An 18,538-nucleotide genomic window follows, 5' to 3' on the forward strand; every position below is an offset into this window, starting at 1 on the left:
TAGGGAACAGATGTTCAGCCCCAAAACTGGTTCAGCCCCAAAACTAATGTATCCGATTTTCTACTATTACTAAAACATATGTTCAGCATCCATGCGCCTAGCAGTCATTGTCCAGCTGACCCTATCACAGCCCTGTGAGGTACTGGGGGAGGATTGATCCCATTTAACTAATGGAATTTGAGGCCCAGAATTGCCACAAAAAGGGCCATGGGCTTGGTCACCCAACTATAGACACACAGGGCCCTGTTAAGCACCCACCATTGCAGTGGGAGCTTTGGGTGTTCTGCACCCCTGCCCAATAAGCAGGCCCCATGGTAGTTTGTTGAACCCCCAGAATTCGTGGCCACTTTTTAAAATTTTGGCTTAAGTGGCCTGTGCTGGGCCATGGGGGAGGCTGAGTCAGAACATAGATGAAAACTCCTGATTCCCAGGCCTGTGCTCAAAGCACAAGGCCAGTTCTCCTTCTCTGGCACCAGGCAATGCTGTGGGAAGGGTCAGAACTGGAACTGGCCAAGGGTCTGTGCAGACAGTTTCCCCATCAAGAAATACAGTTTTGTCAACATCTACATTTGTTTGCCAGTGAAAAATGGAACCAAAAGGAAACACCCTTTGAATTCACATTGCAGGTTTGAAATGAAACTTTTTGTTTCAAAATTTCCTGTGGGAAAAGCAACATTTTTCAACCAAACATTTTTCACACCGATGTTTTTGCTTGGAGTTTCTCTCAGGAAAAGCATTGGTTTTCCAAGCAGCACTAGTCAGGACCGAGCGACAGGAGCAGGCTGAGCTGGTGCTGGTGGACACATGCACAGGTACACCGAGGGCCGCCTCTGGCCACACGTCTTCCTGCGGCAAAGTCCCTCACCCCAGGAGTATCCCTTTGAACACAGCCGGCCTGCCAGGCCGAGGGAGCAGGGCTGGCCGAATCTGGCTCATGCTTTTGACTCTCAGACCCACTAGATCTCTTCAGTTGCTCTGATTCCACTGTGCCCCCATCCCAAGTGTCTGCTATTCACAAGTCTCCCATGAAAATCACACAGCATCTGATTAGCTGCTGACAGTGAGAGCCTGACAAGGTGCAATTACGGGTGGAGAAGATTAGTGAGTCACTTCTCTCCTGCAGCACATGTGCCCAGTGACCCTCTGCGCACAGCAAGGGAGGGGGTTGCTGTAGAGAATTCACTGCTGTAAGAGCCTGTAACCCTCCTGGAATCCGCATCCCCCACCGCACTGTGCAGCGCTACCCAAGCATGACAGCCTGAGAGACTTGAGCTGCCCACCCAGTTGCAGCCTTGGCTCTTGCATCGGCCTTGCTGGATGTGAAAAACTCAGGCGCCTGCACTGGCTGTCAGCTGGAGGAGCTGGCTCCAGTTTATGACATAAGGCAGGGCTGGCAACCTGTGGCACATGTGCCAAAGGCGGGGCGCAGGCTGATTTTTAGCGGCACACTGCTGTGAGCCAGGGTCCCCACCACCGGCCCCGCTCAGCCCGCTGCCAGCCTGGATGGACAGAACCCGGGCCGGCAGCGGGCTGAGCGGGGCTGGCGGACGGGACCCCAGACCGGCAGCAGGCTGAGCGAGGTTGGCGGACGGGACCCCAGACCGGCAGCGGGCTGAGCGGGGCTGGCGGACGGGACCCCAGCCGGCAGCGGGCTGAGCGGGGCTGGAGGACGGGACCCCAGACCAGCAGCGGGCTGAGCGGGGCTGGCAGATGGGACCCCAGCTGGCAGCGGGCTGAGCGGGGCTGGCAGATGGGACCCCAGCTGGCAGCGGGCTGAGCCGCTCAGCCCACTGTCGGTCTGGGGTTCCATCTGCTGCCCGCGCTGCCGGTCTGGCACGTGAAACCGTGAATTCATGAAGACTTGGCACACCACTTCCCACAGGTTGCCAGTCCCTGATATAAGGGAACGATGACTTGACCCTGACTTGTGCTGTTAGAGCAAGTCACAGTGCAGGTGGGAGCAGGGCTGAAAGACAGGCCAAGACCAGTGGGAAAGGCTGAGGTGGGGGTAGTGGCTCAGCTGTCATGATCTCCAAGGACCCCATGAGTTGGGATGACACTTAAAGCATAGGCCTGCTACCTGGGGGCTTTTGCCATCTCAATATGAGCCAGACAGTGAGTTTCTTCCAGCCTTCTGGTTGTGCTGCACTTCCCTAGGCAGGCAGTGCGCCGCTGCCTGCAGCCAGACCCAGTGACACAGCAGGATGGGGACACATAGGAATGAGGAAGGCCCCAGGTCACATCCTATGGATGCTGCATGACAGAAGAAGGGCGAGCACTCAGGTGTGCGCCAAACAGGACATTGTCTGAGGAGACAAAGGCTGGAAACTGCCAGGCCTTAAAGGAGACCAGCGAAGATACAAACCCAGGCTGAGCATGCCTGGCAGTGGGAGGGCCAGGCGCTAGCAGCATTTCATACTCTCCTGAAGGGGAGAAAGGGCTGAATAGCAGCGTACTGTCCACAGGTGCCCATGAGCGCAGTGGTAACTGGTTCTAATCCACTAGACCAGGGAGCCTGAGCAGAAATACCCCAGCTCCGACCAACAGCCTGCCTGCAGCCCATATCTGTGCTGTACAATCACCCGCAGCCCCCACAGCCACATCCAAACAGGAACAAAACAGGGTAGCTGGAAAGAATTGTGTGCCAGCGCCTGCCCCCAGACTGGCAGAGGCATTTCCCGGCGCCTACACTTTCCTGCTTCCTGCTCTGGCTCACGTAGCTCCTTGCCTGAGCCAACACCACCAATCTAGTGCATCATTCTGGGGTTCGTCGCTGCCTCACGGGAGCCAGAGAGAGACGGGGCTTCCCTTCCCAATGGATGCTCCATCTGGGGCATTCTGCATCTTGCACTAAGCATGAGAAGCCGCACACTCAGGAACTGTCTCCTGTTTATTTGTAATTGAGTCAGTTACGATGGCAATGCACAGAAATAGACTGTTATGAATGACAATAAAATCTGTTTTGTGGCGTGAGCAACAAAAACGTGACACGCTGATTTCCGTAGTTAATGGATCGATAGAGATCTGTGCTAGGAGTTCTTCAGGAAAAACAGTTTGATTGGACTGTCCCTGCCTGGTACCTTGCCTTTGTCCTCTACCGGGTCTTCAAACAGGCTGAGAATTATGATAATTATTGTTTTCCTTAAAGCCCCAGTCCCTGGAGTCAGGCAGTTGTGTGATGATTTCAGCCTTTGTTCTTACAGAAAAAGTACGTTTCTAGCCCTTGTGCTTGTGGAGAAAGCTTCAAAATGTGACCCCAGCGCACCCTAAAGCAGGGGTTCTCAAACCTTTGTACTGGTGACCCCTTTCCCACAGCAAACCTCTGAGTGAGACCCCCCCTTATCAATTAAAAAAGTTTTTATATATTTAACACCATTATAAATGTGGAGGCAAAGCAGGGTTTGGGGTGGAGGCTGACAGCTCGCAACCCCCCATGTAATAACCTCGCGACCCCCTGAGGGATCCCAATACCAGTTTGAGAACCGCTGCCGTAGGGGCTCAAAAAGCAGAAGGCAGATAAAAAGACCCCCAACTCCATTATTTTACATAACCTCAGGATATTGGGTGATCCAGACTCATTGTTTTTGAACATTTGGGGCTGGCCGTGCTGCTCAATGACTAAAATTGGAGCCAGGCTTTGCCTTAGACTTTCTTCTCTCTCTATCCTGCCGCCTCCCACCATCTCTGGAGCATCCTGGTGACCTTCCCGCTCTCCCCTGACATCGCTGCTTGCTTCCTCTTTTCACGCTTATGGGTCCTTGAATTACATCCTTCCTAAATCCTCACAAGCCAGACATCCTGGAGTCAGCTTCTCTGGCTGCCAGCCCTGGCCTTCCCTCTGTCCTGGGACTGGGGCTGGAGGAAAGGCTGTTCTGCTGGTTGTGTCAACACCTCGCCCCCCAGCCCGCCACATGCACTCATTCAGAATCACTTCCCATTTGAACGTCTTGCCTAAAAACCTTCCTTTCCCGTTGGCTCTCAGAGCCTGTAGGATATTCTCCCTCTGTTCCACCCTCCCTGCAAAGCCCTTGCCATGCTTTGTAGGAGACGCACAAACACGGACTAGCAGGGGTGCCACCTTTCATGATTTTATCACAAGTCTTGAAATATTTGGTGTTTGCCTTAAAGCCCCAGCTCTTGGAGCCAGGTGACTGAATCTCAGCTTGCCTTTAAAAATACAACATGTGTCTAGCTCTCAGGGGAGAGGAGAAAAACTTGAAAATCTGACCTAAATGCCCCTAAAGACTCAAAATATAGAAGGCGAATTAAAAAACCAACCCTCAGGGCTTGGCTACACTTGCAGATGTAGCACGCTGGGAGTTATGCCAGCCTTCGGAGACCGCAGCAGGGAAAACACGGCCTTGTGTTAACACTGTCAGCTGAAAGTGCTCTGGTGTGGCCACATTAGCAGCTCTTGTAATGCCACAGAGAGCAGTGCACTGTGGCAGCCATCCCAGCATTCAAGTGGCTGCAACCTGCTTTTCAAATGAGGGGGGTGGGGTGGGGTGTGACAGGGAGTGTGTTGTGGGGGGGAGTGGGTTTTTGGGGTGCTGAGAGTGTGTCAGCATGCTGTCTTGTAAGCTCAGACCACCCGCCCCACACCTCTCCCTCACACACTCACAGCGAGCAACATTCCACACTAATGGTTGCTTTGTCCTGGAGCAGGTAAGCAGCCGGCTGTCAGAAACGGAGCTTTGAAAGGGGATAGCCACATTCCTACAGCCGATTCCAAAACAATGAGAAGAGTGGCCACTTGACTTAAGGGGACTATGGGATGTTTCCGGAGGCTGATCAGAGCACTGTAATGCAACACTTCATTCACACTGACACCCGGGCATTTCAGCCGAGGCGTAGCAAGCGTTCTGCTTCTTGCCGAGGTGGATTACCAGGCACACTCCAGCTGCAGAGTCCAGGCGCGCTACGTGCCTTGCCAGTGTGGACACATCAGGAGTTAGGGTGCCTGGGGATGCTTTAATGTGCTCTAATTTGTAAGTGTAGCCAAGCCCTCAGCTGGGTTGGAGTTTGTTCCCCTAAACCCATGATTTTTAAACCAGTTCTCTGATTTTGATGGGCCTGGCTCATGACTTATGCATGCTTGGGGTTGGTGAGTCTGGAATATCATTCATTGTTCAGATATTGCTCAGAGTCCTTAACAGAGAGACTTCTGGACAGGCCCAGTCCTAAAGCCTGAACCACAATCTACCAAGAGCAACCTGGTATGTTTGGTTCACATATTACAAAGCACAGAACTGCTCCTGGATGAATTAAGCATGAACAAGGCTATGCTATACTTAGTAAAAGTCATGGACAGGTCACAGGCAGTACACTAAAACTTGGGTACTCTAGGGGTGGGGGTGGCCTAGAACCCCCACTGCTGCTGGGAGGAGAATTGGCAGGGCTGGCAGATTCCCTACGTGGCTCCCCAGAAGTGGCAACATGTCCCTCGGCGACCAGGCACAGGGATGGCCAGGGGTGCTCCGCGCTGCCTTTGCCCCAAGCACCAGCTCTGCAGCTCCCATTGGCCAGGAACTGCAGCCAAGAGGAGCTGCAGGGGCGGTGCCTGCTGGCGGAGGCAGTACGGAGCCACCTGGCTGCACCTCCCTCCGCCTAGGAGCCGAGGGACATGTTGCTGCTTCGGAGCCCTCATCACCTCCCACACCCCAAACTCCCTGAGCGCCCTCCCACACTCCTGCTGCTGCTGTGGAGGCAGGGGGCCCAAGACTGCCCCAGCACCGGCTGCTGCAGGGGTTACGGTAAGTCACAGAGTCCGTGACAGACTCACAGCCTTAAGCATGAAGCGTAGACAAAGCACTGGAACAAGCTGCCCCTGCAGTTAGTGAGGGGACAGTGCTCCGTCATCCTCCGCTCTCACTAGCAAAATGAAACGTGTTTTTCTCCAGCAAATTATGGGCTGTTACATGTTTACAACTAATTGAGCCCTTCCTTGGCAATGAGGTTATTGGGGAGGAGGAATGCATGAAAGGGTTTCTGTTTTGGCTGCATGGTTGCCTTGCATTGCTTCAGAAATCATTATAAAATCCTGCTGACTTTTTGTGTGTGAGTCCTGAGTTCTCAGCATTTGGGTTTTCGGCACTTAGATATTTAAATATTTTACTAGCCAGAGCAAGCACTTGCCTTTCCTAATGATCCAACAGAACGATATGGGAAGAGGAAAATGCTGTAAACAATGAGGGCATTATCTCCTCAACAGGCACACTTCTGCTTATCCCCAAGCATGCTCCTTTGTGAGAGAAGTGACTGGGATCTGAGACGGGTGCCAGGCTTGAGGAGGGGCATAATAAAGTACTGTCACTTCAGAGACCCAGCTGACCAGGCTGGCTGCAAAATTTCTATGATACAGAGATGTGTGTTAGAGCAGTATTGCTCATCCATTCTCCATTCCATGGGAAAGGACTGGATCCTGTCCTCATTGTGAGGTAACTCTGTATTGCTGAGTCTAATGTGTACCCTCAAACCTCCTTCTGTGGGAGTGGCGATGTATCAGAATTTAGAGGGGGAAGTCGCAGCCAGCAATATCACTTCCACTGTTTGTAAACTGGTGTTTCTTTCTGTTATCATTCAATAAAACTAAATCAACTCTCCAAAAATCAATAACTATGGAATGCAATTAGGCCCCTGCAGCTGAGTGCATTTAGAGTATACCTGCTAATCTGGAGGGCGATTTGATAAGAAGGAAATAGAGTATTACTCTTCAGAAATTCTTACTAACCTGATCTTCAATATCATATTTTAACAAATTTACCAAGCCACTTAGGTTGCAGCGCTGGCAGCGTTCTGCATACAGAACTCAGGACTACACGTTCTGTTGATGGTACACTCGTGAATCACATTAGGACCAGTGAGCTCAGCATACTGGGGGAAGTCACTTAGCAGATGCACTCTGTAAACACTGGCCTTTTATTTAAAGGGGGCAGATCGTATCCCCTTTCTCCATGGTAGGAGAGTTAGCATTTTAGTGCAGTGCACACAACCATACACAGGGCTGGATTGTCCCCATGCAAGCCTGCAAGTGCTGTCAGTCATTCACTCAGCTGATGAAATCCATCAACTATCTTCTGTCACTTTAATCTGTTCTGCTCAGTTGCATCAGACCAGCCTAATTTCCGGGCAGAAATTTTAGCATTTCAGTTCCAAATTTTCTCAACAGTGTTTTCAGAAATCGATCAAGAAATTTTATGCTGCCATGCTTGGATTGTTTGGCCAGTGCAGGCAGGGTCAATGCACAGGGGTACCATGTGCACAGAAAGGCCAGGTCTGCAAGAGCTGATGAGGGGACCCTGAGCCTGGGAGGTATTTACAGATGGCTGCGTACTGTAATTAGAGTTATTTCTGGCTGGTCATTTTCAAAGACACAGTGTTGAGTGAAAGTGATTTCCATGGGAATGTGAACACCAGTTTGAATCACTCAGGCAAATTGGAAAGTTGTACGTGTGTGCCCAGGTGCAACTCCACAAATTTGATTGGGTGAATTTGCAGTGTAGATCATCGGCAGCTGTTTCTGCAGTTCATAGTGTCTTTTGTCCAGCTGGCTGGTGTGCAGTATATCAGAAAACCACCAGCGCAATAGTACTTACTGAAAAAGACCCTCAGCTACTCCACTCTTGAGAGCCAATATTGTCAGCTTTGCTCTGAGCATAGTGGGGCGTAGTTTCTTCCTGCATTGAGCTGCCTTTCTCCTCCAAACACACCTCTTCCAGTTATTTCAGTGGAGAGTCCATTCTGACATGGGAAACAGGCATAGAATCATAGAATCGTAGGACTGGAAGGGACCTCAAGGTCATCTAGTCCAGTCCCCTGCACTCATGGCAGGACTAAGTATTATCTAGACCGTGTTTATCTAACCTGCTCTTAAAATCTCCAGAGATGGAGATTCCACAACCTCCCTAGGCAATTTATTCCAGTGCTTGACCACTCTGACAGTAAGGAAGTTTGTCCTAATTTCCAACCTAAACCATCCTTGCTGCAATTTAAGCCCATTGCTTCTTGTCCTATCCTCAGAGGTTAAGAAGAACAATTTTTCTTCCTTCTCCTTGTAACAAATTTTTATGTACTTGAAAAGTGTTATCACGTCCTCTCTCATTGTTCTCTTTTCCAGACTAAACAAGCCCAGTTTTTTTCAATCTTCCCTCAGAGGCCATGTTTTCTCAACTTTAATTATTTCTGTTGCTCTTCTCTGGACTTTCTCCAAGTTGTCCGCATCTTTTCTGAACTGGACGCAATCCTCCGTCTGAGGCTGTATCAGCACAGAGTAGAGCAGAAGAATTACTTCCTACACCATTGCAAATCCTAGCTCTTTGGGAAACACCCTATAGACTTTAATAGAGAATCTACACATCTGTATGAATCTCTCTTAAGTTCCGTAGGTTTTTGAAGTAGTTTTATAGAACCCTGTAGTTTTATCCCTGTTAACTTCTATGGGACGTTTCTGTAAGGAAGCTAATGAGATTTCTCTGGTCTAGTCACTCATTACTAGCAATATGCACAGTACAGAGAAGGAATGAGTCGGTGGCTCAGAGGCTGGTGGGGAAAGAGGGCTGGATAGATGGGTCAGAATAAATAGAAGAGCGGAGAGTCGTGGGTATCAGACACTAATGGCTGCTGGGATGTAGGAACTGGGCGGGGGGGGGGGAATGTTCTGAGGGAAGAGGATGGGGAGGGGCCCGGATGCAAGGCGTCCATGGAGAGCTAGGAGAGCTGCAGAGTCTAAGTTGGATTTGGAGAGATCAGAGAAGCTGCGGCAGGTGATCGAGTGTGGGGATATTGGGGTCCCACCCCTAGAGCAAAGGACAGTCTCGCTACAACATTTGGGCTCCCTGACCTCTATAGACTGGGGATTAGGACGATCAGGCAGGGGAGCGGTGCAGGGGGGAGCTGGAAAGAGACAAAGGAATAAGAGGCAAGTCAGATACTAAGAAGGGTGACAGTGTCCCAAAGTATCAGAGGGTAGCCGTGTTAGTCTGGATCTGTAAAAGCAGCAAAGAATCCTGTGGCACCTTATAGACTAACAGACGTTTTGGAGCATGAGCTTTCGTGGGTGAATGCATCTGAGGAAGTGGGTATTCACCCACGAAAGCTCATGCTCCAAAACATCTGTTAGTCTATAAGGTGCCACAGGATTCTTTGCTGCTTTTACAGTGTCCCAAAGGTGGTGAAAGCCTGAATTCCAGCCCCAGGAGATGTAAGGAGCAGACCGCAGGCTAGCATTTTTCACAGGAGGAACCAGCAGCTGGCAGCACCTGCCTGGAGAGGTGTAAACATGCTGACAAAGCTTTAATTGCCCTTTAAAACTGGTGCAGCTTTCATAGGCCACAGCAATTGTGTTCATACATGCAGCCGCTTTCTGCTGCAGCGCGCAGCAGTGTCCGCATGTCAGGGACTTGGTGCCTACTGGGCATGCAGCATTCAGGGGGGCTCCTTGCTCTGCTTTGCTGCTGGGCGCTATGCATTGTGGGATACAGAGTGGAAGCCTGCCAGAAGCAACTGGAAATCTGGGACTCAGGATCACAAAGCTCAGCAAAGAGCTGGGGTGGCGGGTGGAGAAGACACAGCTGCCTAGCAAACCGCTTTGCCAAAGGGACTCCTGCCGTCAGTACCATAAGGCAGCCTTGGGCCCTTCTGGCAATATGGACAACTCAGGCCACCATTACCAGCTTCCAAAGCTTTTTAGCTCAAAGCTGGTTCCTGGAACACTCAACACACCCAAAAGGAATTCTGTGGCCCAGGGAACTTAATCTGCTACCTGTCATGTCAGGAAACATGGGCACACGCTATGGGTGAGCTGTAAAGCAACACGTGGCACTGAACAGTCTCAAACACAAGGCAGTGGCAAGTTCACCTAGCTGGGCCCTGTCTAGCAAACATCTCTGCTTCCAACTATCCACTGGGTAACCCCACGGGATGGTGGTTTGCCTGTGGGCTGCTGCGTGACAGCAGTATCGCTGTGGCTGCGGAGCCCAAGGGGCTGTTAAAGAACCGTTTCAAGCCTAGGCCTATTATTTTCTCACCATATGTTTTCACTGAAAACAGTTTCCCATGTGAAGGGCCCAATCCTGCAAGATGCTGAGCAGCCTCACCTTGCATTAAAGCCAATGGAAGAGGTGGGCAATGCAGGAGCTCCTCTTAGGGGATGCTCGGCACCGTGCATAATCATGCCCTGGTATTACGTTTAGAGTTCTACCCCACTGCTGAGTGACCACCCCTCTCCCCTGCTAATTACCCACTCAAGCTATACAATAATCATGGACATTTGGGGCAACTTACACCAAGCTAAACATCACAGTGTGTGTGAGCGAAAGCTGCAAAGCTTCAAAATCAAAAAGTTGAACTGAAAATAAAATATTTTTGTTTTATTTTATGTCCAAAACATTTAGATTTGTGCCAGTTGCACACACTGGAGCATTGCTCTGACACTTGGCACTAATACTGGATATAAACCCTGTGCACTGGGGACCTGTTTCCTGACTGCCTTGCTCCCAGGGCCGGTGCTACCATTTAGGCAGCCTAGGCAATCGCCTAGGGCGCCAGAATAATTGGTGGGCCCCGTTTTGCTGGAGGGGGCAGCAGGCGGCTCCGGTGGAGCTGCCGCAGTGGTGCCTGCGAAGGGTCCGGTGCTCCGCGCCTCCGGTGGAGCTGCCGCAGTCGTGCCTGCGGGCGGGCGGGCGGGCAGCTCCGGTGGACCTCCCGCAGGCACCATTGCGGGAACTCCACTGGAGCCACGGGACCAGCGCGCGGGGCAGCGAAATTGCTGTGCGCCTAGGGCGCTCAAACCCCTAGCACTGGTCCTGCTTGCGCCTTACTTACCTCGCTGACTCCTGCGCAGAGTGGGTGCTGAATGGAGCCATTCTGGCTGGAGATGTTTCACACACACATTACACAGGTGCAAATCACACCATAAAGTTCAAGGTGGCAGCAGCCAGGCCTCCGGCATGCTGGGTGAGGCAGGATGTGGCACAGTTGCTCTTTCTGTAGCTGGGGGGGGATTTTCCAGCTGATAAATAATGGTTCTCAAGCTGGGAGCCACAAGAGAACAGCAGACCTCACACTGGCCGTGAGCAGACACACATGCGTTCCTGGGAGCGTAGAGCCCTGCCGAGCACAGCGTGGGTGTGAACTGGAGGCACTACATGCCCCGTGTACAGCAAAGGCCTGCAGCCAGCCTGGTACCCAGCAGTTAAGGTTTAAAACATGTTCTAGCGCACATACTGAGTCCATGATTTAAAACTTTCTGGTTTGCGACATTCATCTTTGGCTTGGGCCATATGGGCCAGGCATTTACTTCTCCATTTTCTTAGATATAAAAGCTCTCTGGGCTGCAGCTGCATTTTACAGCATGATGATATACTATCCAGGAAAGTCTTGCTATATGTTAATTTATCCAGTAGGCAAATTCCTTTTGGCTAATAAAAGTGCTTGCGCAGGAAGCTCAAAACCCAGCAGCAATTAATTATTGACAGAGCATGTGAATTAGAGATAAAAGAAAAGTCATTCTTCCTCACACACAAGATAGTAAATAAATTGAATTATTGTACTAGAAGCAAGGGATCTTATTCTGTATTAAGTTTTATTAGCTGAGACATTTAAAAGCATGTCATCCTAACAAAAAGGTCTTGTGTAATCCTAAATGCACCACTTTGGTACAAGGCTCTGAAGTGTATAGGCTTAATTGAGCAAGTGGTAGCAGATGGCTTGCTGTACAGACAGGTATTGTACAGGTTTATAGTCAATTAACTCTTGTCTACATATGCCTGTGGCAAATTGACTGTATAATATGTTACTGAGATCGGCTTTAACACTCGAGGTACTTGCCTTCCCCGGGTTCTGAAGCCAAAGGACACTAATCAGCATTGGATCGCCAGAAATTATGGGGTAGCTAGTGTCACTCCCCTGAGGGGTGCCCTCAGTCTCACTGGGCCACAGGCATCAAACTCACTGCGCGTGGCTGGAGGGGAACCCACATGGCTGAGTTTCCTTGGGAGCTAGATTCCTGCTGCAGAACTAAGCTCTCTTCCTCTCTCTCCTGTTCCTTTCTCTACAGGAATGTGATGCCCAAAACTCTGGATGGACAAATAACGATGGAGAAGACGCCGAGCTATTTTGTGACCAATGAAGCCCCGAAGCGCATTCACTCCATGGCCAAGGACACCAAGCTGATCGTGGTGGTGCGGAACCCCGTCACCAGGGCCATCTCGGACTACACGCAGACGCTCTCCAAGAAACCTGAGATCCCCACCTTTGAAATACTCGCCTTCAAGAACCGGACCCTGGGACTGATCGATGCCTCCTGGAGCGCCATCCGCATCGGGATCTATGCGCTGCACCTGGAGAACTGGCTGCAGTATTTCCCACTTTCCCAGATCCTCTTTGTCAGCGGTGAACGGTTAATTATTGACCCAGCTGGAGAAATGGCCAAGGTCCAGGATTTCTTAGGCCTCAAAAGGATTGTGACAGAGAAGCATTTTTATTTCAATAAAACCAAGGGGTTTCCTTGTTTGAAGAAGCCAGAGGACAGCAGCGCCCCCAGGTGCCTGGGCAAGTCCAAGGGTCGAACTCATCCCCAAATAGACCCAGATGTTATTCACAGACTGCGCAAGTTTTACAAACCATTCAATGTCATGTTTTACCAAATGACAGGTCAAGATTTCCAGTGGGAACAGGAAGAAAGTGAGAAGTAAAGCCAAGACAGCAGGGAAAAAGCTATCTGCTATCTAGAGGTGAATCGTTGTCAGAGACACGAAACTCGCGCAGAGCTAAAGTCTCAGTCTTATGACAAAGAGACTTGCATTGTCAAGGTTAAAGTCAAGCTGAACAGCATTTCCAGCTCTGAAACCTTCATGTCACAGCGAGTACAGGTTGCATTTGGGTCTGTTCCAAGCCCTCCCACTGTATTGTATTGCAAGAATGGCTGGGGGGGCTCCAGTGGGACAGGGGAGGCTACCTGTTTCTAGCACTTTGTTCCTGGTGCTTCCTGTCTGCACCAGCCAGTCAGTATTCCATGAGTCCTACCCATGGCCAGCGAAGGATGAGGGAAGCTTATAGAATCCCAATAGCGACAAGGCAAGCCGACAGAGTCAATTTCTTCTGCACTACGTTAGTTTTGCCTTGCTGGCAGTCAGGTAGTATCAGATCACACACAAACAGCAAAGCTGCAAAGAAACTATTTACAGACACTTCACTTGCATACGAGTTACACCTTGCACTAGCTACCAACCATTTACCAAGTGCCACAAATATCCTGAGCCCGAGTCTTTTCTCACTTTTGGGTGTAACTCCATTAACTGAACAGAGTTGCTTCTGATTTCCTCTGGTCTGCAGTGAGGCTAGAGGCCAGGCTCTCCTTTAAGTTCTCATATGCTCCTTTAGATGATCGCACACTGAAAAACACTGTCATGCACTGGCATCCAAGGAGCCAGCTGAGACTGATCTCATGGGCTCCATCCCAGAAAGCTTGGCCTGGATGCACTGCACCGTCTCCTAGCAGAAGGTGCAGGGTCTCATTCACAGCTCTTCCTGCAGGCAGGTAGTGAAGTGGCATTTCTCAATCATTCTGGAAACCCACTGCTTCCCTGCATAGCAGATGGCAGTTGAAGTTGTCATTACAGGCGGCTTTTTAGTTCTTTGCTAGGTAGCCATTAGCCCAGAAGGAGCTCCTCTACTGAGTAAAACTTCATCGCTGTATCTAGAGTGGTGTGCAAAATCCAGACACCGGTCTGACTTTCAGAAATGCTGAGCAGGCACAAATGCCACTGAAGTCCCTGGGACCATGGGTGCAAGCCGGTGGGAGTGTGGGTGCTCAGCACTTCTGAAAATCAGGACTCAGCTGGGTTTGCAAAACCATGAGACATTCTTCATCTTTGCTTCAAAATCTGCAAAGAGGAGAAAAAGTCATTTCCACCAAGTGAGCGCTCATGGCCCTGGAGAGAACTTCCTTTCTGAGTGGAAATGACAAAGGTTTATGATCAACCAAATTGGCAAATCCCAATGGAAACGATAAGATAAGCACCTGTCACTCCTAGAACCTCAGCAAATCCAGAGCGAGCTGCATGCCTGCATCAGCAAAGACAAGGTAGCAGCAGTTTTACACAGCTGCACTATATTCCATGTCCGTTACTGAAAAAAAACCAGGAACAGTGGACACGAAAAGAAAACACCGTGTTACCTGTGAGGGAACATTTCCTTCCTTTGGGTGATTTCTTGCTGTCGGGGGTTTCTTTTCTTTTCTTTTCTTTTTCTTTTATTTCCTGTTTAAAAAGAGCAGCAGTGGGGCCTGCATTTGCAGGGGGAAGAGGGAAGGTGTTTTATTTTTATCAAGCCTCAGTGCTCCTTTGAGATGTTGTGTTTGTTGCTGTTTGAAAGCAGCAAGAAAACACAGCTTATGAATTCCTGAGCAAGAACAAGCCTCTGTTTTGATTAAAGTGGCAAGAAATCCTTGTTGATCCAACTAACCAAAGGAAATGTCACTAAAACACCGTTAAGCTAGGTAACAAGCTGAACCTGCTTTGGGTTTCATGGCCTGTCGTGTGGTTCATTACACAATAAAGTGGTGCTAGTGCTTTGGATTGTATAAAAGGAGCTAAATTCATTTGTCAGATTTCGACTGTGGGCCAGGTTTGGGGAGAATCACGTTCGTTCCTGCTGAAGTAAATGTCAGTTCATATTAGCCTGATTAGGTTTTAAAACAGCATCTGACATAAAACACTTTCTCACCGACCTGCAAACTCAGAAATGTATTGTACAAACACTGCAAATATGTAGTAAGGGCGGACGTTCAGTTGTTTCAGATGTAATTAAAACGTTGTTTCTTCTGCTAAATGAAAGCTGGGTTGTTTTGCCATTTTGTGCAAAATGATTCATGGCTTCAGATGGAGGGAATTTTTTTTTAAATCTTCCCAATTTCTAGGGTCCTGCTTACATGGACACCCAAAGCCTTTTCTTATTTCACAGGCCCCGCAAACCCTGAGCTCGTTTTGGTCTCATTCCTGGCCGATGCTGAGCCCTGCCCAGAAATACGAGGTTGCCCGTCAGCACGGGGAATCATAAAATCATAGAATATCAGGGTTGGAAGGGACATCAGGGGTCATCTAGTCCAGCCCCCTGCTCAAAGCAGGACCAATCCCAACTAAATCATCCCAGACAGGGCTCTGTCAAGCCGGCCCTTAAAAATCTCTAAGGAAGGAGATTCCACCACCTCCCTAGGGAACCCATTCCAGGGAACTCAGCACTGGCAGGATCAAGCCCTTTCAACTAATCTTTTCAAAAGAGGATTAAAAAGTTCATTTTCCTGATAGTGGTTTCATTAGCAGTCAGAACAATGCTGTGTGAACCACGGCTGTGCTGGGGCAGCCTGCCCACCCCTAAGCAACAGCCTGAGCAAGGGGGAGCTTTTCGTTCCCACACAAGACCCTACTGGGCTCAGAGGCCCCCCCATAGAAACCTCTCCTCCCCCGACCACACCAAAAATGTTCTTTGCATATTTTAAAAACCCTAAAAAAGCCAAGTATCAGAGGGGAGCCATGTTAGTCTGGATCTGTAAAAGCAGCAAAGAATCCTGTGGCACCTTATAGACTAACAGGCATTTTGGAGATGCATGCATCTGACGAAGTGGGTATTCACTCATGAAAGTTCATGCTCCAAAATGTCTGTTAGTCTATAAGGTGCCACAGGATTCTAAAAAAAGCCAGAGTGTTGTGCTGCTCCCTAGTCAGGGGCCACCGGGGATCAGCCAGGACAGCAGAGGCCGTGGATTGTGTGTGGCCTTTGGCTGCTCTTTTCACAGGTCCATTCCTGGAAGGAAAAGAGACTTGAGTCAAGATGCTGCCTGTGCCACTGACGCTGTGGTTCCACAGACTGGTGAAAGCTTTTGGCCTGTAGCTGGGAAGGAGATGTAGCTCCAGTTTGCACCTGGATGAAGTACCCATTTGCTGTATTCCCAGAGCAACAACAAAATGCTGAGCCAGGATTCAGACAGCAGAGCATGGCCATGTGCTTAATGCTGCATCCCTTCACCCTCTCTGGAAGAAGCTTGCTTCACCCCGGCCAGCTCGCCCGCCCAGGCACTAGCAATGGAAACAGTTACAAAGCTGCGTGTTCTTGCAGTGAGACGCTCTGGAGGAAGGTCCTGTTTGGCTGCTACAATGGAACTAGACCTGTCTGCATTCAGGGGATGCTGAGCCACCGGGGCTGCTTGCCCAGTCTTCTTTTTGCCATATTTTAAGAGGTTTATTTTTTATATGGGTTACTTCCCTGCGCTTGGGAGGTGGCGCTAACTGACTCCTGCACTTTTCCAACTGCATTGCTCGTCTGCAGGCCTGTCCAGGGGCTAAGCCTCCGGTGAACATTAATAGCCTGCTAAGAAATCAAGGAGCCAGGAGAGACTCAGGTGCCTGAGGGTGGCTGTTCACTAGCACCACGCATGATGCTGTTTGCTGTTGCTCTCGGGAAGGGGAGGCCTGGCACATCTGGCCATCAAGAGGCGGTGACATGCGTTGTCAGCTTGTGTGAGATGGTGACTTTTGTCCCTGCACCGTCAGTGACAAGTCTCTGCCTTTGTAATGTGCTAATGTGACCAAGGAGTTATTTTCTCTCCAGCAAGAGAGGGAGCAACCTGCTAGGAGGGAGTTGGGTTAATTACTTTTTTTTTTTTTACTATTTAGATGTCACATTTAGACACACAGGAGATTGAATTTTGTATTTGATTTCCATTAGCAAAGCATAAATTATATTTAATTTTATACACAGAGAATGGATGATTCATTCTTATGGAAAAGCTGGTACTTAATGGTTCAGAAATGAAAATGGACAATTCGTCCTTTTGAAAGCAAACTGCTGTTCTGTCATCTGCTGCCAGCACGTCTGTCTGTGTCATTCTGTACCTGACTGATACGAACGTCTGAAAATCTTCAACTTAAAACTGGAACTGGAACAGCACTAAACAATAAACATTGTAGCAGCCGCATTGCTCCGCTCCATTTCTCCTTGGTCTCTGCGAGGGTGAGTGGCAGGGCTGAGGGAATTCTCTGCACTATCCCCTAATCGACCTAATACCACAGAGACAGGTCAGGCCAGTGCAGAAGCCTGGGCCCAGTCAGTCCCTTGAGTGCAGGTATGGGAGCTGTTCCCCTCTTAGTTTTCCATGACTGGGAGCACAAATCAGATCCAAAAGGACCTGGGAGAAGGAAGAGAACAAACCACGTAGCTGCTACTGGGGCAGAAAAACCACTTCATTAGTTGGGGGGCTCTGTGTCTTGCTTGGCTATCCTCGCTGGGCTGAGGGCCTGGGGAGCCGGTGTCACTTCCTGGGAAGGACAGAACCAGAAGCAAGTTAATGCTGCCAGCTTTGGCTGAGTGCTGCCTACACATTTCCCTTTATGACCTTGTTAATGGCATGTTGAAAGGGTGTTTGGCTAATTGCAGGAAGACAATGATTCTCACTCTACATATGCCCATAGCTGATGGCTGGGTCACCCCTTCCCCAGTGCTCTGCTGCCCACCTTTGCTAGCCCTAGACTGCAGCCAAGCAGCGACGCAGTCTCCTTTGCAGGGCCATGTGCGGAACTGGCACACACAGAGGATGTGTCTCGGGGATACGGGAGCCTCTCGCAGCCGGGCCGGGTCAGCCACTGGGAGCCAGGGGCTCAGTCAACAATGGGCATCCCTGTTTCTCTGCTTGTGAATTAGCCACAGACTGGCTGGGATTGTTACGCACTTGTGTCGTCTTGTAACCTGCCTTGCGAGGGCATTTCAGCCCACGGGACACTCACAAACCATCCCACCCTGTCCTGCCCTGCCCCTGCGGGGCTCTGATTAGCCCAGTGATGGGAGATGGCTCACCCAAGCTCACCCAGTCCACAAGCAGGCAACCAACTCTTTTAACAGCAGCAGGAGGGAGAATGATTCCCAGGGAGCTGCACAGAGCTGTGTGAGCACCCAGTAGGCTGGGGGCCCCTTGCTCTGCACCCACTGCCCCATATGTCAGGGCCCCTCAGCTCTGCACCCTGGGCCCAATGGGCTGGGGCCTCTTGCTCTGTGTAAACAAAGTATGTCTTTGCAGACAATGAATGGAATTGCAAACACCATCAATTTATATCAATCAGAAGCTAGGAATTGTCACAACTTGATAAGGGAAGCAAAGGGACACAAGAAGAAATCGATGGCCAACAGAGCTTAAGACAATAAGAAGGAGTTATTTAAGTATATTAGAAACAAAAAGAATCCTGACAATGGTATTAGTCCATTACTAGCTGGAAATGGTAGAATTATCAATAATAATGCAGAAGAGGCAGAAGTGTTCAGTAAATATTTTTGTTCTGTATTTGGAGAAAAAACATGATGTGGTCACATCATACGGTGATGACACTCTTTCCATTTCACTAGTCTCTCAGGAGGATGTTAAACCACAGCTACTAAAATTAGCTCTTTTTATGTCAGCAGGACCGGATAGCTTGCATTCAAGAGTTTTAAAGGAGAGGGCTGAGGAGCTCTCTGGACCGTAATGTTGATTTTCAATAAATTCGGGAGCACT

The 18,538-nt window shown here is 49.8% G+C and overlaps 1 protein-coding gene across 1 annotated transcript in view; it reads left to right on the top strand.

The window, feature by feature from the left end:
* The window catches only part of LOC115659266 (heparan sulfate glucosamine 3-O-sulfotransferase 4-like), a 134,272-nt gene extending 119,167 nt beyond the window's left edge, over window positions 1-15,105 (top strand). Inside the window, exon 2 of the mRNA XM_030579206.1 lies at window positions 12,056-15,105. Coding sequence (XP_030435066.1) covers window positions 12,056-12,692 — 637 coding nt within the window. The 3' untranslated portion in view covers window positions 12,693-15,105. The remainder of the gene's footprint in view (window positions 1-12,055) is intronic.
* The last annotated feature ends 3,433 nt before the right edge of the window (window positions 15,106-18,538 follow it).

Source organism: Gopherus evgoodei, chromosome 10, assembly GCF_007399415.2.
Source record: "Gopherus evgoodei ecotype Sinaloan lineage chromosome 10, rGopEvg1_v1.p, whole genome shotgun sequence".
In the NCBI taxonomy this organism is placed as follows: Eukaryota; Metazoa; Chordata; order Testudines; family Testudinidae; genus Gopherus; species Gopherus evgoodei.